This window comes from Schistocerca nitens, chromosome 9 (assembly GCF_023898315.1).
Source record: "Schistocerca nitens isolate TAMUIC-IGC-003100 chromosome 9, iqSchNite1.1, whole genome shotgun sequence".
In the NCBI taxonomy this organism is placed as follows: Eukaryota; Metazoa; Arthropoda; class Insecta; order Orthoptera; family Acrididae; genus Schistocerca; species Schistocerca nitens.
In genome coordinates, this window is record NC_064622.1 from 288471382 (window position 1) to 288497609 (window position 26228).

Sequence of the window (26228 nt, forward strand, 5' to 3'; positions counted from 1 at the left end):
ACAAGTTTTATGACTTACACTCAAAAACAAAAAAAACCTTGGAGAAGTAAAGCCAAGATAGTACACCCTAAGAAGAAATGAGGTCTTCCAAAATTAGGGGGGTGGGGGCAACCAGTTTTGTGCATGAAGAATCCATGTTCTGATCAACAATTTACATGATGATAAATTAAGTTGCTACATTATGATGGTAAAGTCATTAGCATTTCATTTTAAAGTCATATAAAAGCAGTACAGTAATCTTGCTTAATGTGGGTATTCAAAGATATAAATGGTCAAACACTGTTATAATATGTTGCATCAAAAAAGCTTGTCCTGTACTACAAGCACATTTGTTCAACACAGAATAATCCAACAAAAATAAATAATTCCTGCACACCATTATAAAATCCTTTCTGTCAAACTAAATCAATCAATAATTCAGGATGAAATATACAAGCATATGTCATTACTCACCAAACAGAAATTATGCTGAGCAGCATACAAGAAAAACAGAAAATGACAATTTGCTACACTTTACTATACATCTGCTCCCTCTCCCGGATATGTCACTGAACAGATCTGAATAATTTCAACCTGCATCTATCTCTACGCTAACAACATTTTAAGTAACACTGGCACTGGGTGTAAAAATACCTATCACTATGATGTATTACAATAATTCTCTTCTACACTAATCATTTAATTGTTTGTAATAACTGAGACATTCTGTAATAAGTACATTTAAAATTATGTAAATGTTTATGAGTTGATTACTTACACCATAAACATAGCCCTCTTTTCGTTTCCCACTATATATCATCATCTCACCAAGGCCTTCTCTGATATATTCAGCATTCTGAAAAGATACATGAATTTAGCAAAAAACACAGAACTAACACACAACTGGAACTCCGTAGTTAAGTAGGCAACACTCAAATGTTGTGACATTTTGTATTTTGGAAAATGAAAGTTGTGATATTTTTGTTTCTGGATACACAAGTTAAAATTGTTACCCAACATTTATTTACCCCTGCACTTAAATTAGAATATCTTAATGAAGCTAAATCAAGGGAAGAACTTTTTTTTCCTCCAGTGGTAAATAACGAGTGGAAAGACTGCAAATGTAAGTCGAAGAGCACTTTTACGATTTGCAAAAATGTTATGCTACAATAAGATTAATGCAGAAGAATACCATTAATACACAAACACCACAGGCTATTCAGTTAATTGGAACAAGTGAACAATTATTTCGCATTGCTGGCAAACTTCACTACATGCCCACTTTCAGATGTAGACATGTTGACGTGTGTGGTGCCGTATTTGGAACCAATAACTTATGTTACATGGGAATACTTTTTTTTCCCACATGTAAGTTAAATTTCTTCATTTATAAAGACAAGAACAGCGGAAACAACTCAAGCACACGTTACTCTACAGGCCATGTGACTGCAAATTTATGATACACAGTGCAAAATTTTTTCATAGCTGTTCTGGTATCATCATATTTATAATGTGGGAACAAATTTGTTTCCATGTAACATGATTTGGTTTTAAATACGATGGCACACACGTATAATATATATCTGAAAATGGCCACTGGCCAAAATTAGGTAGCAATGCAAAATAAATGTTGAAGTAAAAGTTCAGCCCGTATCAATAAATTAAATAGTCTACACTGGATAAAATGGTTTTATCCTTTGTAAATACATCGGGACTGTGGACTAAAATATGAGGAAATGTGCATACAAATACCTGGAAAAGACCATGACATTTTCATAATGACGTAGCATTGGCATGATGAAAGTAAATGCTGTTTACAATGTAATTTCTGTTTACAATGTAATTTTGTACTGTTCTAATGAAATCTTGATGTCGTATGTCACTGGTGTTATGTCACTGATGTATTGGGCTAGTCACTGTCACCTAAAGAAACAGAGGCTACTGCATAATACTGATAAAAAAAGGATAGGGCTATAGATAGAGACATGCTCTATGTAACTGACAAGCCAATGTGGCAGCTTTGTTTTATGCAATTCATATACAGCAATATTATTTCTAGGAGGTATGTTAGAAACACTGTGAAATCGAGGTAATATGTTATTTTCCCAGTGTATACTGGTTGTACAGTTGTTGGATTGTCATATAATATTTTTTTTCCTCATAGTAATGTTTTTCTTCTGGTACATTGTAGATCCGAAGATGACACCTAGACTTTGTTGAAACCAGACATAGATAAAATTAAATAAAAATAAAAAAAGCTATTTCAACACATGATATTGGCTGCCAAATATTCTTACAAACCCAAAAGTATTGGATTAAGACCATAATACTTAAGTCATATTTTCAATTTAATTCCCTTTGGAGTGTAGTCTCTTGGCAAACTTCACAGCATAATGCCACAGTGACTTCACTGGAACCCCGCTTTGTAGAGCAAAATAGTCTACTGTGTGTCCTACTCATGGCAGTATAGCATTCTGCTACACTGATAGTGAACCATGTGTGAATGGATAAATGTATTTTCTACGGGTGAACCTGGCATTAGTTTGACGGACAATGGCCCATGCATTCACAGTACCCTGACAGAAAAAGACCAGTCTTCTGGGGCCATTGTTTTTGGAGGTATTCTGTAGCATGAGCATATGTAGTTCCACATCTTCCTTGCTCAATAAATAAAGTACAAAAGAAAGGTACAGCAACTGTGACTTTTCTTAAGTTCCAATTGTCCATATGTCTTAATGGATGAAAGTGATCATTGACATTATTCATTCTTTATGGGCTTATTAGTGAATATATCTGACATATGTACTGCCAGTGAGATATCTGGATCTAAAACTTACAGTACCAGTTTGTGGCACACTATGTGGATGAACTGTAGCCCAGCAATGGCCACTACTGATGCTTCGAGATCTCTGTTGACATCTTTCTCAGAAATCAGACTAATTGCCAACAAAGCTCTTGATCTCATGTATCACCAAATAGATAGCTTGCCACATTGCTGCTAAAAATATGTGTCAGCTGAAAGTTACCATATCCCTCACTAACTGTTCCGTAGTTGTAAAGATTTTCAATTTGTATACTGGGTATGTTTATATTTAGATCTTTTCTAATTACATGTTTCCAGGATTTTTGTATCCCAAATTACTAGTCATTAAGGTTCATCTTTTTCTGGAACCTTTCAAACATCCTGTAAATATGCTCATATTTCTTGATGAAAGGTATATTTTGAACACTAGTGTATGTTTATGGTAATGCCGTAGCATGTGCTACTATCAATTCATCATCAAGAATATTTCATCCTAAGTTTTATGCCAGTATTCCAAAATATTTACCGCCGGCCGTGGTGGTCTCGTGGTTCTAGGCGCGCAGTCCGGAACCGTGTGACTGCTACGGTCGCAGGTTCGAATCCTGCCTTGGGCATGGATGTGTGTGATGTCCTTAGGTTAGTTAGGTTTAAGTAGTTCTAAGTTCTAGGGGACTGATGACCACAGCAGTTGAGTCCCATAGTGCTCAGAGCCATTTTTTCGAAATATTTACCAAATTAGAGTTGTCTGTTCAGGAATGTTTCACATTATATGAAATAGTGAAGCCCTGAAAGATAATTACCCATTTGTTGTTGTTGTTGTGGTCTTCAGTCCAGAGACTGGTTTGATGCAGCTCTCCATGCTACTCTATCCTGTGCAAGCTTCTTCATCTCCCAGTAACTACTGCAACCTACATCCTTCTGAATCTGCTTAGTGTATTCATCTCTTGGTCTCCCTCTACGATTTTTACCCTCCACGCTGCACTCCAATACTAAATTGGTGATCCCTTGATGCCTCAGAACATGTCCTACCAACCGATCCCTTCTTCTAGTCAAGTTGTGCCACAAATTTCTCTTCTCCCCAATCCTATTCAATACCTCATCATTTGGTATGTGATCTACCAATCTAATCTTCAGCATTCTTCTGTAGCACCACATTTCAAAAGCTTCTATTCTCTTCTTGTCCAAACCATTTATCGCCCATGTTTCACTTCCATACATGGCTACACTCCATACAAATACTTTCAGAAAAGACTTCCTGACACTTGAATCTATACTTGATGTTAACAAATTTCTCTTCTTCAGAAACGCTTTCCTTGCCATTGCCAGTCTACATTTTATATCCTCTCTACTTTAATCATCATCAGTTATTTTGCTCCCCAAATAGCAAAACTCCTTTACTACTTTAAGTTTCTCATTTCCTAATCTAATTTCCTCAGCAATACCCGAGTTAACTCGACTACATTCCATTATCCTCATTTTGCTTTTGTTGATGTTCATCTTATATCCTCATTTCAAGACACTATCCATTCCGTTCAACTGCTCTTCCAAGTCCTTTGCTGTCTGTGACAGAATTACAATGACATTGGCGAACCTCAAAGTTTTTATTTCTTCTCCATGGATTTTAATACCTACTCTGAATTTTTCTTTTGTTTCCTTTACTGCTTGCTCAATATACAGATTGAATAACACTGCTTCCCCTTCGTGTCCCTCTACTCTTATAACTGCCATCTGGTCTCTGTACAAATTGTAAATAGCCTTTCGCTCCCTGTATTTTACCCCTGCCACCTTCAGAATTTGAAAGAGAGTATTCCAGTCAACATTGTCAAAAGCTTTCTCTTTATCTTGTCAATTACCAGTATTATTTCAACAAATTATCTGAATATTTTGATTCTAGGTTTTCTAATTTTTATTAAAGCCATACGAAGTAATTTTCACTCGAAATATGTCTCAATACTTACAGTAAGAGAGAACAGGATTATAGAAGTCAAAGCCTCTCACAAGCAAGTTGCATAGCATGCTATACAAAATTCACTCCTCAAAATGAAGACAACAATGTTCTATGACATCTAACAATGGCTATCAGTAAAATTCAGTGCATAGGTAATTGTCATTGTCACTATATCAGCTGTAATGTATGGCAATACTTACATATGTGGTCACTCTCATGAGTTAAAAACCAAGCCTATTTGTACCAGAACTAATCAATTGGTTAGTGAAAACCAGAACTTATTACCATAAGTAACTAAAATATGTTAAACATCAGTGCTTTTACACAAGGGAATTACCATTTTTATACAAGTAAAAGAAAACCATATTTCGAGCTTTTAACAATACCAAAGTACACAAAACCATAGGAAGGAAACCAGTAACAAAGTTTGTGAACGACGTCAAGCAACAATTCATCAAGATAGACTATGAAACGCCAGCAAGGAGTATGAGGATACACATTGAGACTGCTCATTCCAGTTGATAAAAAGAAGTAACATTTGATTTTTATGTCTATCAGCCAAAAGATTATGAACAATTTTGAAGCAAAAGTCACAATTCTCAAAGTGTGGAGCCACTGTGTTGTCACCAGGCTCATAAACAAGACTGAAAACTTCACTAGCTTTCTGAAGAATCCTTTTCCAAGCTGTCGAGTGCAGGCTCATGCCTGCACATGACCCCCCCCCCCCCTCCCCGCACACACACACACCAATTCTGTACATTCTGTCAGAACTTTACAGCAAAAAAGATATTAAAAGGTAAAAGTGCAAGCTCAGATTTAACAATGATTGGCCACAGCCTTGTCTGAGGAAAGATGGAAGGAAGATCATTATGGATTAACAGCCTATCAACAAAGTTATCAGAACAACGTGCATGCACAGATTAAACAAGAACAGAATGGAAAATCAGCTATGTCCTTTTTATGGAGCTTTCCTGGAATACACCTCTAGTCACTTTGGGAAACCATCAAAATCTTTATCTGGAATGCTGGATGGAAATTTGAACTCCCTTCAACCCAAGTATGACTGTGCCACCTCCTTCTGTGTTCCTACTGGAAAAGGCTTGCATTGAGATATCAACCTGGACAGTATACCATCTATCAAATATGTTGAGGAAACATCAGAAATTATGAGTTTCCGTCCCAATGCTTTACATGCTCCTCATGTACACTGCATTGAAAATGACAGCACTTGAAATGTCTTGGCTATACCCAGATCAGAATAACAAAGTGACTGACATCTAGCTGATTCCCAGTCTGCTACCATAGCAACAGCCAATCAGAGAATGCGCTTGGCCACACCTCATATTCCATTCACCATTGTCACACCTTTCTGCTATGGCAGGTAGCGGCTACTGTAGCTAGTTTATTTCTCTGTGAGGTGAATTTATTTTATGCCACAGAATGTCTGTAGCTTGTAGAGGGCATGTGCAAAAATGTGTGGCTGCTAAATGGACAGTTCAGTTTTGTGTGGTCAGACACGTGAGTTTGTATGTTCCGTGTGAGAATATTTCTAGAAGGAGAGAGACAATGATGCAACTCTATTGCCTCTAACAAAGGTAGTTGAAGGAACTGAAGACGCTTTGAAGATACTAAAAATATTGTCATCAAAATTTGCAAGGAGAAATACTGTGCACTAAGGGAAGAGCCTGGTTCATATAAAATGTGGAGACCCGGTAAAACGAAGACAGAACCCCACATAAAAAAAACTTGGATTCTTTTTAACAAGATGCTGTTTGTCACCATATACATGGATTTTATGAGAAAAAAAGGACATCCAACTTTTAAAAAAGCTGCATGTTACTCTTTGTGAGGTGGAGTTATTCAGTGGCAGCAAGACATTTTTGTTAAAAGTTTGTTAGAGCCCCAGTTCTTGGTATAAAAAAAAATTAATATACAGAAAATTATAATGGAGAGAAGTGATATCATCTCTGGCATTGTTGACTTTTGAGAAATATCATTAAAGTGCTGTTTGAGAACATTGTGTGGCTCGACAAAACCTGGATAAACACTGGTCATTCTGTAAAAATAGACTGACAGGTGATGCATATGTGAAAGTTATGATGTTCCTGTGGGAAAGCGCCCAAGAACTATTGTCTTGCATGCTGTAGCTACATCTGGTTTTGTGCCTAACTATTTCCTCATTTACACATCAAGAAAAACAAGTGAATACCATGAGGTTATGAACCATGACAGTTTTCTTAAGTGGTTCAAGGGGCAACTAATTGGAAAACCTGAACTGGTCATGTGTCATTGTAATGGGTAATGCCCCTACCATTCAGTTATTAAAGATAAAGCTCCAACGATGGAAACAAAAAAAGGCCGACATTGGATGGTTGAAACTCCACAAGGTGAAAAGTCAGGATGATTTACGAAGGATGCAGCTCACAGAGGTAGTGAAAAAATAATCCACATTTTCAACAATAAGTTATGAATGAGGTAGCTAAAGAATGTGGCCACAGGGTTAGGCTTCCACCATACCACTGCCATTTTAATGCTATCGAAATGATTTGGACCCAGACTAGAAGTTACGTGGCAACAAATAACAAAAGCTTCACTGTGGCAGAAATTCAAAGACCATTAGAGGAAGCAGTGGCACAAATAACACCAGAGAAGTGGGATAATGTTGTACATCACACAGATATGGTTGTTAAAGAAGTGTGGAAAAGTGGAGCGAGTGTAGATTGTAATACTGAAAATATAACTATATCCTTGGGGAATTCCAGTGATTCGTTCACGGACCACAGGTCAGATAATGGCAGTGTCGAGGAAGAAAGTGATTCTGAACTAAGTGGCATTTACCCTTTGCCTTTAATTCATCTTTATTTTTGTGTTTTGAAGTTTTGACTGAATGGTATGTACTGCATATGCACAATAAGTCTCATCTCATTATTAAGGAATACTCCCCTGCACAAGTATAACGCTCTGCATTCGCACTACAGTGATTGCTAAGTACTCAAACTGCAGCTGCAGCCATACTGCGCACATACGCACCAGTGAACTGACAACATTGCCCCCTTCCACACTCAACTATGCTTTGCTGTCGAATCACTTTGTTCTTCTAATCAGGGTGTAACTTTTCTGTTGTGCATACACAACTTGGAAAGCACAGACTATTTTGTTTCTTATTTGGCATCTTGAAAACAGGTAATAACATAAGTATTTCTTATCCTACAATGTTCTGTTACTCATAATAATTTCTTCCATTCTCACTTGCCTGACCAGGCATTGCTTTGATATCTCCATTAACTTAAACACTGGGTAATTAGAGCAACCAAATATATTTTATGAAGAGTGTAATTTCTTTTGAAGTACAAGAAATTTTTTATTTGTGTATTTTATTTTTAAGTACAAAAAATTTTTTATTTGTGTTTCACTAAGGGGTTCTATGTACATCAATTGACGAGAATACCATGTTGTTGTTGTTGTTGTGGTCTTCAGTCCTGAGACTGGTTTGATGCAGCTCTCCATGCTACTCTATCCTGTGCAAACTCCTTCATCTCCCAGCATCTACTGCAACCCACATCCTTCTGAATCTGCTTAGTGTATTCATCTCTTGGTCTCCCTTTACGATTTTTACCCTCCACACTGCCCTCCAATACTAAACTGGTGATCCCTTGATGCCTCAGAACATGTCCTACCAACTGATCCCTTCTTCTAGTCAAGTTGTGCCACAAACTCCTCTTCTCCCCAGTTCTACTCAATACCTTCTTATTAGTTATTTGATCTACCCATCTAATCTTCAGCATTCTTCTGTAGCACCACTTTTCGAAAACTGCTATTCTCTTCTTGTCCAAACCATTTATCGTCCATGTTTCACTTCCATACATGGCTACACTCCACACAAATACTTTCAGAAACAACTTCCTGACACTTAAATCTATACTCGATGTTAACAAATTTCTCTTCTTCAGAAATGCTTTCCTTGCCATTGCCAGTCTACATTTTATATCTTCTCTACTTCGACCATCATCAGTTATTTTGCTCCCCAAATAGCAAAACTCCTTTACTACTTTAAGTGTCTCATTTCCTAATCTAATTCCCTCCGCATCACTCAAATTAATTCAACTACATTCCATTATCCTCGTTTTTCTTTTGTTGATGTTCATCTTATATCCTCCTTTCAAGACACCGTCCATTCCGTTAACTGCTCTTCCAAGTCCTTTGCTGTCTCTGACAGAATTACAATGTCATCGGAGAACCTCAAAGCTTCTAATTCTTCTCCATGGATTTTAATACCTACTCCGAATTTTTCTTTATGTCCCTCGACTTTTATAACTGCCATCTGGTTTCTGTACAAACTGTAAATAGCCTTTTGCTCCTTATAATTTACCCTTGCCACCTTCAGAATTTGAAAGAGAGTATTCCAGTCAACATTATCAAAAGCTTTCTCTAAGTCTGCAAATGCTGGATACTTATGTTTGCCTTTTCTTAATCTAGCTCCTAAGATAAGTCGTAGGGTCAGTATTGCCTCACGTGTTCGATCATTTCTACAGAATCCAAACTGACCTTCCCTGAGGTCGGCTTATGCCAGTTTTTCCATTTGTCTATAAAGAATTCATGTTAGTATTTTGCAGCCGTGACTTATTAAACTGATAGTTCAGTAATTTTCACATCCGTCAACATCTGCTTTCTTTCGGATTGGAATTGTTATATTGTTCTTGAAGTCTGAGGGTATTTTGCCTGTCTCATACACCTTGCTCATCAGATGGTAGAGTTTTGTCAGGGCTGGCTCTCCCAAGGCTATCAGTAGTTCTAACGGAATATTGTCTACTCCCGGGGCCTTGTTTCGACTAAGGTCTTTTAGTGCCCTGTCAAACTCTTCACGCAGTATCATATCTCCCATTTCATCTTCATCTACATTCTCTTCCATTTCCATAATATTGTCCTCATATACATCACCCTTGTATAGATCCTCTATATACTCCTTCCATCTTTCTGCTTTCCCTTCTTTGCTTAGAACTGGGTTTCCATCTGAGCTCTTGATATTCATACAAGTGGTTCTCTTTTCTCCAAAGGCCTTTTTAATTTTCCTGTATGCAGTATCTATCTTACCCCTCGTGAGATAAGCCTCTGCATCCTTACATTTGTCCGCTAACCATCCCTGCTTAGCCATTTTGCACTTCCTGTCGATCTCATTTTTGACACGTTTGTATTCCCTTTTGCCTGTTTCATTTACTGCATTTTTATATTTTCTCCTTTCATCAATTAAATTCAATATTTCTTCAGTTACTCAAGGATTTCTACTAGCCCTCGTCTTTTTACCTACTTGATCCTCTGCTGCCTTCACTACTTCCTCCCTCAGAGTTACCCATTCTTCTTCTACTGTATTTCTTTCCACCATTCCTGTCAATTGTTCCCTTATGCTCTCCCTGAAACTCTGTACAACCTCTGGTTTAGTCAGTTTATCCAGGTCCCAATTCCTTAAATTCCCACCTTTTTGCAGTTTCTTCAGTTTTAATCTACAGTTCATAACCGATAGATTGTGGTCAGAGTCCACATCTGCCCCTGGAAATGTCTTACAATTTAATACCTGGTTCCTAAATCTCTGTCTTATCATTATATAATCTATCTGAAACCTGTGTTAGCTATGATTAAGTTATGCTCTGTGCAAAATTCTACCAGGCAGCTTCCTCTATCATTTCTTAGCCCCAATCCATACTCACCTACTACGTTTCTTTCTATTCCTTTTCCTACTGTCGAATTCCAGTCACCCATGACTATTAAATTTTCGTCTCCCTTCACTACCTGAATAATTTCTTTTATCTCATCAAACATTTCATCAATTTCTTTGTCATCTGCAGAGCTAGTTGGCATATAAACTTGTACTACTGTAGTAGGTGTGGGATTCGTGTCTATATTGGCCACAATAATGCGTTCACTATGCTGTTTGTAGTAGCTTACCAGCACTCCTATTTTTTTATTCACTGTTAAACCTACTCCTGCGTTACCCCTATTCCATTTTGTATTTATTACCCTGTATTCACCTGACCAAAAGTCTTGTTCCTCCTGCCACTGAACTTCACTAATTCTCACTTAACCTACCCATTACCCTTTTTATATTTTCTAACCTACCTGCCTGTTTAAGGGATCTGACGTTTCTCGCCCCGATCTGTAGAATGCCAGTTTTCTTTCTCCTGATAACGACATCATCCTGAGTAGTCCCTGCCTGGAGTTCCAAATGGGGGACTATTTTACCTCTGGAATATTTTACCCAAGAAGACGCCATCATTATTTAACCATACAGTAAAGCTGCACGCCCTCGGGAAAAATTACAGCTGTAGTTTCCCCTTGCTTTCAGCCGTTTGCAATACCAGCACAGCAAGGCCATTTTGGTTAGTGTTACAAGGCCAGATCAGTCAATCATCGAGGCTGTTGCTCCTGCAACGACTAAAAAGGCTGCTGCCCCTCTTCAGGAACCACACTGAGCCGTGTATCGACTCGTGCTACAACTTGTGTTTAGAGTGCATTGGTTTTCCTTTTTTCCCCTGACATGTTTGTTGATATGTTGTCTGTCATTAAGTGGTTGCTTGGTTGTCTTTTCCCTCTGCTATCGATATCTGCATTTTTGGTTCCAGGAAACTGCTGTGGAGGAAGTGAGATCTTTGACTGGTTGTAAGCTCGTGTGGTGGCGCGGAAGTAGGGACGTTGCACACAGAGAGTGTGGTGGACACGGGAGGGAGTGTGGCTCTCCAGCGAGGCAGGTGTGGTCGGTTGTACCGAGTTGCTACGTGATGTATGTCGGTTGTGTGTAACGAGTGGGTCGAGTTTACGCAAGAGCTTACCACGTGTTGGTTGTAGACAGAATCGCCCCACGGGTAGTTGCTGTTCATTTCGCCTAGGTGGGACGTTAACAAGCTTCTTTAAATCCTCCATTTCAACACTGGAGTTTAAAAGGAGACACCTAACATGAAGGAGTGGTCACTACCCGTCAACGTTGCAGAGAAGACGTGAACTCCGGTGACAGAGCGTGTTGTTGCGTGACTGTGGCTTGTTGGGTACGCTGGTGATGCGTGCACGGTCGGATGTGTCGATCCTTGCCATCGGAGGTCGTGTACTGCCTGTTCGAGCATCATTGCAAGTTAAGTTCGTTGAAGGTTTAATCATTAAGTAATAAATTTGTGTAACCAGCGCCTCTTCTGCCTTGTGGCCTTCGGCGACTGGGTTTCCGGTCCCTGGCACCGGTGTAATTGAAGACAGTGATCTTTCCTACTCCTCTCGTTACTGTCCGATGGGAGGTGTAGTTTTGGCAGTTTAATTGTTTCGCTATTCTGTCGTGGGTTGTGAGTAAATTCATGCTTCTTGTTGGTTGATCATATGGTTGCTCATTCAGGACTGTATCGTGTAATGTTTCCTTGCACGAGGTTAGCTCTAATTGGTTGGTTGGTTGGTTTTTGGGGGAAGAGACCAAACAGCGAGGCCATCGGTCTCATCGGATTAGGAGAGGAAGTCGGCCGTACCCTTTCAGAGGAACCATCCCGGCATTTGCCTGGAGCGATTTAGGGAAATCACGGAAAACCTAAATCAGGATAGCCGGACGCAGGATTGAACCGTCGTCCTCCCGAATGCGAGTCCAGTGTGCTAACCACTGCGCCACCTCGCTCGGTAGCTCTAATTCAGTCAGCAAGTTAAGCCATCTTATAACACGTTTTCGCTGGCTAAAAGTTGGTGCAGTGAGAGTGGCAATTGTGTTTATGGGCGTATTTAAATTGGTCAGTATTGTGTCTAGCCTGAGCATCACTGAGTGGGTGATTTGTGGCCGCCTTACACGGGTCCGTCGTATCTGTTATGTTCTAACGATATTCCAGGACACTTTTGTTTAAAATTTTTTTAAAATTCCTTCAAGTTTGTAAATTCCTTTTATTGCCATTACTCGTGTGTTTGCTAAGACCTGTTTAATCTTTTCAATGGTGGTGTTGGTAGCTTCACTACCTCACCGTACCTTATTAATGAAGTTCTGTATTTACTTTAGTAGCCTGTTTACTAATGTTCTTTAAATGTTTTAAAATTGTTGTATTGCTATAAATTACTTTGACTGGCATTAACGGCGTGCTTTAAAAGGTGGTTTATTGCCGTACTGTTAGCTTCTGTGTATTTTTTTTTTAATTGTTGTATTGCTATAAATTACTTGATTGCCATTAGTGACATGCTTAAAAGGCTGTTTATTGCCATACTGCTAGTTTCTGTAAGATACGAATAAAACATTTGTGAAAATCTCAACTCGACAGTTAACTACTAGAAATTTGGCCCCGTTTCCCAACTTGTGGTGTGGCTTGTAGTAACCGTAACCACTGTGTGTGTCACACACAGTTGTCTGGCCTCTCAACAGATACCCCTGCATTGTGTGCATTAAAATAGTATACCTTCCATACATTGTAATATGCTCCTTTTCCTTCAGTATCATTCAAAATAATGGCAATTTTCCATCAATAGCCAACAATATACTCACACACATGGTGATTATGTAAGAAGAGGGTAGATTCTGCACATGCAAAGTGTGAGCACTTCACGCTCATGATAATTTTATTTATTTTATTTTTAATTTCTACTGTTTGTGTTACATAAGCAGAACATTCCAAAATACCAGTACAACAGAAGAACATGTAATCATTTCTAACAATTCAAAATTATTTTTAGCTAACAATGCTCGATGCACAGACTGCGCAATAGTGCAATTTGAGAAAGTTGTTGTGCCCATCTTTTGAACGGTTAATATTGCTCATGTCTATTTGAAGAATTATCGTTACTAAATTATAAAGGTCAGACCATAAATTAGTCAGGGAAACTAAAGAACATGCACCATCTTAGTTCCATTAAAAATTATTTAATGAGCACATATTAAATCAAAATACATACCCGCCTATCATTCACACTCAGTCTTGCTTTTTCACAGTTCTGTCCGCCACCACTGATCTGGAGATCAGCTATATGAATATCAATTGATTCATAAGGAGGACCGCTTAACAACCATCGGCAACGGATGTTTGCTGGATAATTTCCTGGGTATCCAGGAGATTTTAGTTCTTGTGGTTCATGTCCAACATTCAGAACTGGAGCACCACATGGGGCTGTTGCAAAAATACACATGGTTGCATAATTATGAAGTATTGCAAATTTTTATAAGCTTAGTTTCTAGTGAAATCAAAGGTTGGAGGCGCAAATTGTAAAGATAATGACTTATGATGCATCATATTTGACATTCAATACATAAGTATACTTACAATCCTATATTCCATGATGAAAACAGTTGAAAATAAATTACTGAAAGTTTTTAGACATGGCTGCAGCAGCAACTGTTAAAATTCTTCACAATAAAGGATGACAGCCAGAAACAGTTGCAGGATCCTGCAACTGTTTCTGGCTGTCATCCTTTATTGTGAAGAATTACTGAAAGCAGTTTTATCACATCTAAAACACTCCTCATAACTTAATGTGGTGAAAGAATAGGCAGGGAGCTGGCTGTACATGGGCAGGGGTGGGTAAACGGATCCCGGGTGGATAGTCAACATTGTGCACATACAACTAGTGGTTAGTGGGGAGACCATGATCACATTGCAACTGGATATGTTTAACAGAAACATTCAATCCAAGTGAAAAATAAATATTTTATTAAACAATGGGAACTCCAGGTTGAAATATCAACAGTATTAGGAACAGGACAGATTGTTACTCACCCTACACATGACTCGCGGGGTTGCAGACAGGCAAAATGAAAGGACTGTTACTCATTATAGGTTTCAGCCAAAGCCTTCTTCAGCACACACACACACACATTCACACAAGCACGCATAAATCTTGCACACATAAGCGCTACCACTGACAGCTTTGATCAGAACATTTTGTTACATTTATGAAACAAGACATTTAATTTTCTTTTCGAGAGATGAAATATTTGGTTTGAGACTCCTTGCTAGTGCCAAGATGCAGAATGCTCTTCAGTGTTGGCAATGTTGGGTTGTTAACCTGGACCTTTCTGCAGTTTTTATCCTCTTTGTTACGAAAAAAGGGTTGTTCACAACATTATCATGACCCAAAATAGATATAATGTTGTAATGATGCAAGGGACAGCAAATTTGTTATAAAAGTCAGTAAATTACTCAATTTACAGTATTTTTCAGTACAGGTATTTTGTTCATTCCAGGCAAGTGTCAATTCATGATGTCATCGTCCAGAAACGAGCTGACTGTAATCTGAATCAATTTTAGCAAACTAATCATTTCTATCAGGCGATAAAATTTTATTGATTATGAAATACAAGTTCTTGAAGTTTATTCAGAATTGGAAATGTTTAGTTAGTAATTACATGCCATAATTTATTTAAAATTGTTGAGGCTTTCGTGGCCACTTGTTGACAAACTGCCTATTGGCTTCTGTCTCGGGTTCTTCGGCCGACGTTCATCTAATGATTTTACTGACGTTTTGCCAGCACGAGTGGCTGGCATTGTCAAAGCTTCACCCTCCATTGCCGGTGGTGAACTGGAGCCGAGCTCGTGGGCGCAGGCTATATGTACCTGGCGCGCCAACGTCCGAGGGCTTCTCCGCGGTCATTTCCGGTGCGGTTCTCCTCTTGCTACCTGCGACGGTCGTTCGCTGCAGTACGGGAAGCCAGGATCCGTTGACCTTAAGGCTTTCCTCTTTCTTGTTCAAACTGTTCGCGTGTTTTTGTATTTCTACAGCTTCTCTGAACAAGCGCGTGTGATAGTGCTTCTCTACAGCCAGAACTTCCGTGTCGGCGAATTTTATTACATGGTCGGTCTCATTCAGTGCGTGCTCTGCCACGGCCGATTTCTCCACCTGCCCCAACCTGCAATGTCGCTTATGCTCTTTGATCCTGGTGTTAATGGATCGTCCAGTCATTCCGACATAAACTTTTCCGCATGTGCATGGTATGCGGTATATTCCTGACATTGCAAGTGGGTCTCTTTTCTCCTTCGCCGATCTAAGACACTCTTTGATCTTCCTTGTCGGTTTGAAAATCGTCTTTACGCCATGCTTGCGCAATATACGGCCGATTCTGTCCGTCACTCTGGGAATGTACGGCAGAAAGGCCGTACCCGACAATTCTTTTTCCGGTTCCTTACTTCGCCGAGGATTGGGCTCTGTTACACTTCTAATATAATTTGTGGAGTAACTATTGCTCCTCAGGACAGTTTCCAGGTATTGCATTTCTCGTTTGAGGTGTTGCGGCTCACATATTCGTCCTGCTCTCGTTACGAGCGTACTAATCATGCCTCTTTTCTGGCTCGGGTGGTGGTTTGACAGTTTGTGCAGGTATCGGTCCGTGTGAGTCGGTTTTCGATACACGCTGTGTCCCAGATCTTCGCCGTCCCTTGTGACCAGAACATCTAGAAATGGCCATTTCTAGTTTGTGCAGGTATCGGTCCATGTGAGTCGGTTTTCGATACATGCTGTGTCCCAGATCTTCGCCGTCCCTTGTGACCAGAACATCGTGTCGACTGTGAGACCACTGTAACGAATTTGTTGCTTGGTAATACTTGTCCTTGAGAAAAATTCAGTTTCGTAAATTACTCACTTCTAATTACATTTTCAAAGGCATGGTGTCTGCTGCAACTGGTGGTGCAGTTGTTAGCATAATGGACCTGCATTCGGGAGGATGACAGTTCAAACCCGCATCCGGCTGTCCTGATTTAGGTTTCCAGTGATTTCCCTAAATCGCTCCAGGCAAATGCCAGGGCGTGATTTGGACATGGGCCCCCATTGAAAATGGTGTGTCACTTGGTGCCATGATATGTGCAGTTTTATAACTTGCTCATAATGCTGTATCAATGGAATGAAATATGTACAACAGTTGAAACTGATCCGTATCAAGAACATCGAGGAGCTCTGTGTATGACTGCTTTTCTACCTCAGATGTACCTGTTGCTCTGCTTCACACATTTGTGTGGCAATGAGTTTGCCTCGTTACTTCACTGTCCAGCTTGTCATACTGTGTCGTGGAAAGGAACAAGTACTGACACTCAGCATTGTGCTTCTTCATTGCATTAAGTGTCTTCAACAAATGAGGTGCCCATGTTTTTCAACAGATAAAGAGTTGTTCTTCCAAAGAAGTGAAAAATGGCAACGGGCCATTTAATTTTAAGAAGTCATCATTATAGTAAAGTCTTGGGTAAAATATTCTGGAGGTACCCCATTCGGATCTCCGGGCGGGCACTACTCAGGATGACGTCGTTATCAGGAGAAAGAAAACTGGCGTTCTACGGATCGGAGCGTAGAATGTCAGATCCCTTAATCGGGCAGGTAGGTTAGAAAATTTAAAAAGGGAAATGGATAGGTTAAAGTTAGATATCGTGGGAATTAGTGAAGTTCGGTGGCAGGAGGAACAAGACTTTTAGTCAGGTGAATACAGAGTAATAAATATAAAATGGAATAGGGGTAATGCAGGAGTAGGTTTAATAATGAATAAAAAAGTAGGAGTGTGGGTAAGCTACTACAAACAGCGTAGTGAACACATTATTGTGGCCAAGATAGACATGAAGCCCACACCTACCCCACACCTACTACAGCAGTACAAGTTTATATGCCAACTAGCTCCGCAGATGATGAAGAAATTGATGAAATGTATGATGAGATACGAGAAATTATTCAGGTAGTGAAGGGAGGCAAAAATTTAATAGTCATGGGTGACTGGAATTCAACAGTAGGAAAAGGAATAGAAGGAAACGTAGTAGGTGAATATGGATTGGGGCTAAGAAATGATAGAGGATGCTGCCTGGTAGAATTTTGCACAGAGCATAACTTAATCATAGCTAACACTTGGTTCAAGAATCATGAAAGAAAGTTGTATACATGGAAGAACCCTGGAGATACTAGAAGGTTTCAGATAGATTATATAATGGTAAGACAGAGATTTAGGAACCAGGTTTTAAATTGTAAGACATTTCCAGGGGCAGATGTGGACTCTGACCACAATCTATTGGTTATAAACTATAGATTAAAACTGAAGAAACTGCAAAAAGGTGGAAATTTAAGGAGATGGGACCTGGATAAACGGACTAAACCCGAGGTTGTACAGAGTTTCAGGGAGAGCATAAGGGAACAATTGACAGGACTGGGGGAAAGAAATACAGTAGAAGAAGAATGGGTAGCTCTGAGGGATGAAATAGTGAAGGTAGCAGAGGATCAAGTAGGTAAAAAGACGAGGGCTAGTAGAAATCCTTGGGTAACAGAAGAGATACTGAATTTAATTGATAAAAGGAGAAAATACAAAAATGCAGTAAGTGAAGCAGGCATAAAGGAACACAACGTCTCAAAAATGAGATCGACAGGAAGTGCAAAATGGCTAAGCAGGGATGGCTAGAGAACAAATGTAAGGATGTAGAGGCTTATCTCACGAGGGGTAAGATAGATACTGCCTACAGGAAAATTAAAGAGACCTTTGGAGAAAAGAGAACCACTTGCGTGAATATCAAGAGCTCAGATGGAGACCCAGTTCTAAGCAAAGAAGGGAAAGCAGAAAGGTGGAAGGAGTATATAGAAGGTCTATACAGGGGCGATGTTCTTGAGGACAATATTATAGAAATGTAAGAGGAGGTAGATGGAAAAAAAAATATTCCCAGTAGCAAGATTTAGACCAGTGACTTTGTGAATACAATGCCTTTGTGAATACAATCTGACTGGCTTTATGAAAAATGTACAGACTCGGAAATCTTACCCGAGCTTCACAGCCTGTAAGTATGAAGGAAATCAGAGGAGGCCACTCTGCAAGGTCTCTTGTAAGTGCTTCATCAGATGTAGACAATACTTGCATGTGCACACACACACACACACACACACACACACACACACACAATGTCATAACAAGCTTTATGAATGGATATAGCTGAGCAGAGCAATTCCACATCATGAACAGAGACACATAATTGTGCAATAAGTATGCTTTTGTCACTTTTTATGCGATTCATGGATTCTAAGGAAACTTTTGGCTCAGTTTCATCTAAATCCATACTAACAGTCATTAAACAATGTACTGATTCAACCTAAGTTAATACACTCAAAAACTGCACATTTCAATGCTAGAAATTCCATCAGACTTCATTCAGGTACTGGCAAATTCAGACCTGAAAGATAGGAACCAGGCATGGAGATACCACATAACTATAACTGTTCTTGGAAGCCCTACAGGAAGTTTTAAAATCTCTCAACTGGAAAAAGAAGCAATATACACTAACCACACATAAGTGAAACAGCTTTCTTTCGCTGATGTACTTTTTGCCTTTAGTGCAGGTGATTGCAACAACTGTATTATAATAAGCCTGCAATAATTTACCAAGAACACATGAAAAGTAGCATGATAAGGGTTAATAATGAAGTTTTAGAACCAATAGATGAGTTTTTGTATTTCAATAAGTTGAAGATAATGAATGGATGTAGAGCAAAAGAAATAAAGCTGGAGTGCATTTTGAATACTAAATGGTTGTTTCAAAACCAAGCTCCCAACAGAAAGTTTATCATCTGTATGTACTTCCAGTTGATTTATGGGACTGATACATGGACTTCAATGCAAACACAGAGGGTTATTCTTTGAGCAATATAGAGATGAATAGTGGGAATTATTGGGAGATAAAAGAAAAACACATCAACTGGATGTGGGTGGGATATATATATCCAGGAAAATAGAGAGGGGAGGAATATGGAATATTTTAGCCAGACTCTAACAGATAAGAAAAGGCCAAAGCAACAACTTAATGGAAGATGGGTAGACCACATTACAAAATATTCAGACACAATATGGTGGCATACAACTGAAGAGTGTAATGCAAGCAGAAGTTTGGAGAATGCCTTTAGTCAACCGTGTATGTAATGTGGCTTACGATGTTGCAAATGTCCTTGGAAATTGCCCCCCCCCCCCCCACATGCACACACAGACACACACACACACACACACACAGAGACACCTTCCACCAACTCTCCTTTGCCCTCTCCAATCTCAAAAGAAATGGAGATTATTATGACGGTTGTCTGTTAAAGGACATTAACTTTTCAAATTTTTGAGAAGTTTTAAATAAATAAAAGTGCTTCAAAGATCCACTCACATGCTCTCTGAAAAACTCGTGCTCTGAACCCTGGAGCATTGTAGGTTCCATCAGATACAAAGCGTACCCACATGTGGTCTGAGGATGTGATAATCTTCTGTGGAATTTGATTGCCACAGAATTTTCCCAGCAACTCTGAGTATTGGCTGCCTCCATCACGTACCTGCATTCCAATGAAATATTGTTGCGTATACTCGAATATAATTAAAGAATAATTACAACTATACAGCCAACTATATTTCCAGTATCAATATTCAATACTGTCTTGTTAATCAGGCATTACATCTTTCTGTAACAACAAATATAAAATCCTTCCCAATGCATCAATATTTCCTAATAGTATAGTGGTCTGAAAGAGTGAGAATGTAAACTCACTATCGTTATTAATTTTGTTGTCAATAATTGACACTACCTACTGCTTTCGTTTGGCTGAAAAAGTTATATTTGAATGTACTAGGCAGGTTGTTGTATCTCTAGTGCTCTGTAGTGTATGCACAAAATAACTTAAGCCTCTGTTTGTAAACAGGGTGGTTGGGGAGGGGATAATGGTAGGAGTGGGAGTTCCACAGTAAACATCCAATGCACAACAGGGGAAGTGCAGCTCAATAGCTGAAGCCTTTGCGCAACACCTATTACACAGATCTTCTAAGCTACAGCTAACGAGCCTGCAAATGATCATATTAACAGTTTGTATCAGTAGGATCAGCAAATCAACAAATACAGAAGTTCAGTATCAACAGTCTCTGACTGGGGTACCAAAAAATAATGATTACATAAATGAAGGCATAATAAGTGTAGAAAGGATCTGCAGCTCCTTACTCCTTTATTCTCTTTATTGTCTGATAAGATATGCCAACAGCCGATGACACCTTCTCTAGCACAGTTTTTTAATGTAATGTAATTGGACGGATAAAAAACTGTTCAGCATGTGGAAGCAGGAGGACACACATATAAGGGTACTGAAATCTGCAAGCTTTCAGAGCCAGTGGCTCCTTATTCTGGCAGACAGGCTGAAAAGGAAGGAAGTAGGGTGAAGAAAAAGAAATGGCAAGATGCAGGAAATGGGGAGAGTTCGGAAAAGTTTGCTCTAGAGTCAAGGGAGACTTACTGAAAGGGATGAGAAGGAAAGACTGATTGCTGGGGAAAACCTGAAGCTTAAAGGTGAAAATAGGGTAATATGCAAGACAGAGATTACTGGCACATCATGCATGAGTTAGTAAGAGCAGAAAGCTATGTGGAAGAGGTGGGGGAGGGGTCAGGGAAAAATAGACAGATCCAAAAATAAAAGATATGGAAAACTAAAAGGAAGCACAGAAATGAATAGTTACTGAGAAGCAATGCTGAGATGGAAGATATTAACGTAAATTAAGGATGGGTGGGTGGCAAGAACCAAGGACACACAATGTCAGTTCACATCTGCAGACCTCTCTGAGACATTGGTATCTGGAGCAGGAATCCAGATGGTACTTGTGGTGAAATGAGCACTGAAGTCATGACTGTGATGTTGTAGGGTATGCTCTGCAACAGGATACTGTGTATTGTCAGTATACACCCAATGCCTATGCTCATTCATCTGCACCGGGATACTGTGTGTTGCCAGTGTACACCCACCACCTATGCTCATTCATCCTAACTGATACATAACAGCTGATACATGACGTGTCATTTCAAAGGTGGCTCTCCCCTTGATAGTAAAAGTTTTGCTAGTTATTGGGCTAGTAGATGTGATGGTAGGAAAGCGCATAGGGCAAGTCGAATAGTAGGGACAGTCACAGAGTTAGGAGCTATAGGGTAGGCAAATGGGTGCACAAGGAGCATAGGATCTGATAATGATCTTGCGGATATTGGGAAGGCAACAAAAAGTTATTCTCGGTGTGGTGAGCAAAATATCAAACAGGAGGGACCTCATTTCAGGACATGATTTTAGAAAGCCATAGCCTTGGCAATGTAGCTGATTCATACATTCTGGATAATATTAAGTGACAAGAGGTGTACTCCTAATTGTTTTTTGGGAGGATCAGCAGCACCAGGATTGGATGTGACGGCTTGGGAAATCTGCTTATGTACTATGCTGATGGGTAATTACGTCTAGTAAATGCTGAGGTGAGAATGTATCTGTAAGGAGTCTGCATCTGAACAAATAAGTTGCCTCAAATGCCAAGGCTGTATGAGAGGGAATGTTTGAAATGGAAAGGATGGCAACCGTCAAAATATAACTAACAATGTATTTAGAGATTCCAAGAATTCTAACAGGTCAGCCTCATTGTGCATCCATATGGCAAAGATGCCATCAATGTATCTAAATGAAACCAGGATCTGAAGGCTTATGGATCCCAGGAAATTTCCCTCCAAGTGACCCATGAAGAGGGTGGCATAGGAAGGAAACATCCTGGTTCCTATGATCTGTTTGTACGACTGACCCTCAAGTATTTGTTGGTAAGTATAAAACTGATTAAGTTGAGCAGGAATGATGTCGTAGGTTTGGAATCAGGGTGCTGAATGAGGAAATGTTCAGCAGCAGACAGACCATGTACATGGGGGATGTCTGTATAGAGGGAGGTGGCATCAATGTTAATAAACATGACAAGCAAGGTTTGTAGAGGGAATGGGACAAGCACAGATTTCAGATGATCTAGGAAATGGTTAGTGTCTTTAATGTACGGGGGAAGTCATTATACTATAGGTTCCAGGTGTTAATCACATAAGGTAGATATATGTTTGGTGGGTGCTTTGAAGTCAGCAGCTATGGGATGGCCAGAGTGATTGCGTTTGTGGATCTTAGGAAGAACGTAAGTCCTACGGACTGAGGTGTTAGTCTTTGTGATGGCCTGAGCTTTTGAGAAGGGACTGTAGGTCAGTTTGTATCCCTTGTACACTGAGAGGATAATGATGGAATCATCAATTCTTTGGGAATAAAGTGCCTGGAGTTCTGTAGAGATCAGGGTCAGCACCTGAGGAAGGATTGTGAAGCAATGATGAATCTCAGGAATTCTTGGCAGGCTTGCAAGGGATTATTTTGAAATAGTGGTGGTGGATCAAGTTGTGATCATGGTCTGAGCTGTTCAACACAGGGTTCAATGTCATGTCTGCTGTTAGAAAGTTTTTGGGATTGGATTGGAAAGTGATACTTCCAACTGAGATTACATACGAAAGAAAGTATTTCCTCCACCAAAGCAGCATGACTAAATGCAAGTTTAGGGCTGAAAGTGAGACTCTTGGATAACACAGATAATTCAGGAGGGAAGAGTGCCACAGATGAGATGTTGAGAATACTGTACTGTTGTGAGTAGTTCCTATGATTGCCCACCCAATTAGCCATGTGGTATAATGAACTGCTTTCTGGGTGGGAAGGAGTTCTGGTCCCCGGCACGAATCCGCCTGGCAAATTAGTGTCGAGGTCTGGTGTTCCAACCAGCCTGTGGATGATTTTTAAGGCAGTTTTCCATCCGCCTTGGTGAATTTGGGCTGGTTCCTCTTATTCTACCTCAGTTACACTATGTCAGCAATTGCTGCACCAACACTTTCTCCACGTATGTGTACACCATAGTTATTCTACCACGCAAACATTGGGGCTATACTCGTCTGGTGTGAGACGTTCCTGAGGTGTGTGTGTGTGTGTGTGGGGCGAGTGGGGGGGGGGGGGGATGGCGGGGGGGGGGGGGGGAGCACTGCACAATAGCCCTGGGGTTGGTGTGGGGCGGCAGTGGGGTGAGTGGACTGCTGTAGCCTGTTGTGGGGTTGTGTGCCACTGCAGGCTATGGCGGGGATGAAGCTGAAGCCTCTCCATCGTTTCTAGGTCCCCGGTTCCATACAATACAATACAATTCCTATGACCATGAGTTATCATTGCCCTTGGAAGCAATGTGATGGCTGGGCATGTTAAGAAGGTTGGCCAAGCTCGGTTTGTAGGAGAGAAGTGGTGGCTGTTGGTGTGACTGTTTTGGCAACCAGAGAAGGACAGAAAGAGAAACACTATTGTTAGGGTATTTTAGGAGAAAGTGGGACAGCTTTCTGAGGCAAAGTCTGGTCTGTTGTTGCAGTTTGAAGTTGGCTTTGCAGATGACTTATCCAAGAAAACATGAGAGACAGGTAACTGCAGGATTTCGTAGAAGCAGAGAAGTTAGTGGATTGGAAATTGGCAGATGGGGCATACAGATTACAGATTAGCTAGTAAGTGCAAGAATTACTGTATTTGAAACTGTAAAAGGGGCTGATATAGAGTAGGATTACATTCTGAAACAAGTACTTTCAATGATGGGGCTTTGGTTGATACTTTCAGGCTCAAGCTGGTTTCAAGAAATGAAATGTGGGTGCTTCGTTTTGATAGTGCAAAAATTATGTTTTTGAAAGGACTGAATGTAATATTTTGTGGTGATAGGCGATCACACAGTTGTCATCACATGATCAGCTGATTGCTTACTACCTGTCAACTGAGTTTGCTCGCTGTTTGCTAGGATTGCTAACATGTGGTTACTTCTTGCCTCAGCACAAGGACATTCCAAGGTTTTTGAATGTTATACATTACATTATTCCATTGTTGACTACTTTCTGAGATTCTTGTTCTTAGTAGCTGTCAATTGCTTCCTCCAGTTATGTTAATTCTATTTTCATGTTTCTTGTGATTCTTGTAATTTGGAACACTCTAATTATGGAAGTAAAATGCACTGAATGTAGGAGCTGTCTCAATGCAATTCTTCCACTATAAAAGCATGAAATTAAGCTGCAAGCCTCACTCACAGCAAGACTTGCAATAGTGGTGACCCCGACATGATTTGTGATCAAATATACAATTTACAAAGCTCAAGAACACATTCAATACCAGGAACATGTCAGAGGCAGATGCACCCAGTATCTCAAGACTGGTGGTACAGCTAACTTGGTACTGGGCTCACAATCCCATAATACGGTTTGTGCAGATTGAGGTGAGCTTCCTTTGTGCTGGTGTGACATCTGAGTCCACAAAGTCTAATTTAGTAGTTAGTCAACTGAATCATTAATATGCTGCTGAAGTGGAAGAAATTGTAACTTCACCAACCAAGATGGAATTAATACAACGAGCATCAGCATCACAAGAAGAGAGAGTGCAACAAGTACTAACAAAAGAGAATATTGGAGACAAGAAACCATCACAATACTTCCATCAGTTGAAGAGTTAAGCCAACAAACGCACAGTTCCAGACAAACACTACTTCATACCTTGTGGAGCAGTAGATTGCCAGCTGAGGAGAAAACTATCACCGCAGCACAGGCAGATATGCTGCTCGATGCTGTAGCTCATGTAATTGACCATATTCAAGAAGCAACTGTGCTCACCTCCTGTTCTGAAGTGGCAATGGTACGTAACAGCACTTCAATGGGAACCAGACCCAACTACGACAGTTTACTGAATAAAGTTGAGGCATTGAACAAACAGCTTAATGGTATCCTCTTGTTTTAAATAAAGTTGAGGTACTGAACAAACAGCTGAATGATAGCCTCTCGAGAAAGGTCAACGCCCTCAGTAAAGAGTTGATGGAGCTGCTCACTGCTGAAACATTACAGTACAGCCCTGACAGAGATCGTGGAGTCATTCTTTATCAGACATACTCTCCTCCAGTGACTCACAATCAGTGAGTATATGTTGGTGTTACCCGTGATTTGAAGATCAGGCACATGACAGTATCCTTCGGTGTGCGTAAGTCGGCCATAAACATCAGACGGAGGTACGTGTACCTTCTGTATACTTATTCATAATGGATCACAAGTTGGGGGAGAAAGTTTATGATAGATACTGGATCTGATTTCAGCATTCTGCCACAGGATAATCTACAGACATACCGTCTGAACACCATGTTTTGACTGTTGGCCACTAACAGCTCTGCCATTGTGATGTACAGCATGCAGCACTTGGAACTGGACCTGGCAGCCATCAGTTCCGCATTGCAACAGTATGTTAATGAGGCCTAGCAGCCCCTTGCTTTTTTCTCTCAGAAGTTGTCTCCAGCTCAGCACCAATAGAGCACATATGACAAAAAATTCTTGGCAATCTACACATCCGTGAAGTATTTCTATCCACAGCCAGAGGCAATAGTATTTATAATCTATAAGAACCACACACCTCTGACCTTTGCCTTCCTCTAGAATAACGGCAAATGCTCTCCAAAGCAGTTCAATCAGCTAGGATTTATTGTTCAATTATCCACCGACATTAAACATATCTCAGGATTACACAACATAGTGGCAAACTAGACAGTTTGTCGCACATCGGCACCATCACGGAGATAATCAATCTAACGTGCCTGACTCAAGCACAGCAGTCTAACCGAGAACTCCAAGATTGCTTAAACGATTCTACAGCAGGCCTGCAGCTCATGCTCATTGACATCCTGAGGTAAACACTATGGTGTACTGTGACACCTCCAATCGAAAA

General features: G+C 40.0%; 1 protein-coding gene across 1 annotated transcript in view; it reads right to left on the reverse strand.

Annotated features, from left to right (window-relative positions):
• Nucleotides 1–26228, reverse strand: part of LOC126202937 (cubilin-like) — a 771281-nt gene that overhangs the window by 52795 nt on the left and 692258 nt on the right. Inside the window, exons 61-63 of the mRNA XM_049937033.1 lie at nucleotides 19820–19982; nucleotides 13623–13834; nucleotides 758–835 (exon numbers count right to left, since the gene is read on the reverse strand). Of these exons, the coding sequence (XP_049792990.1) occupies nucleotides 758–835; nucleotides 13623–13834; nucleotides 19820–19982 (453 nt within the window). The remainder of the gene's footprint in view (nucleotides 1–757; nucleotides 836–13622; nucleotides 13835–19819; nucleotides 19983–26228) is intronic.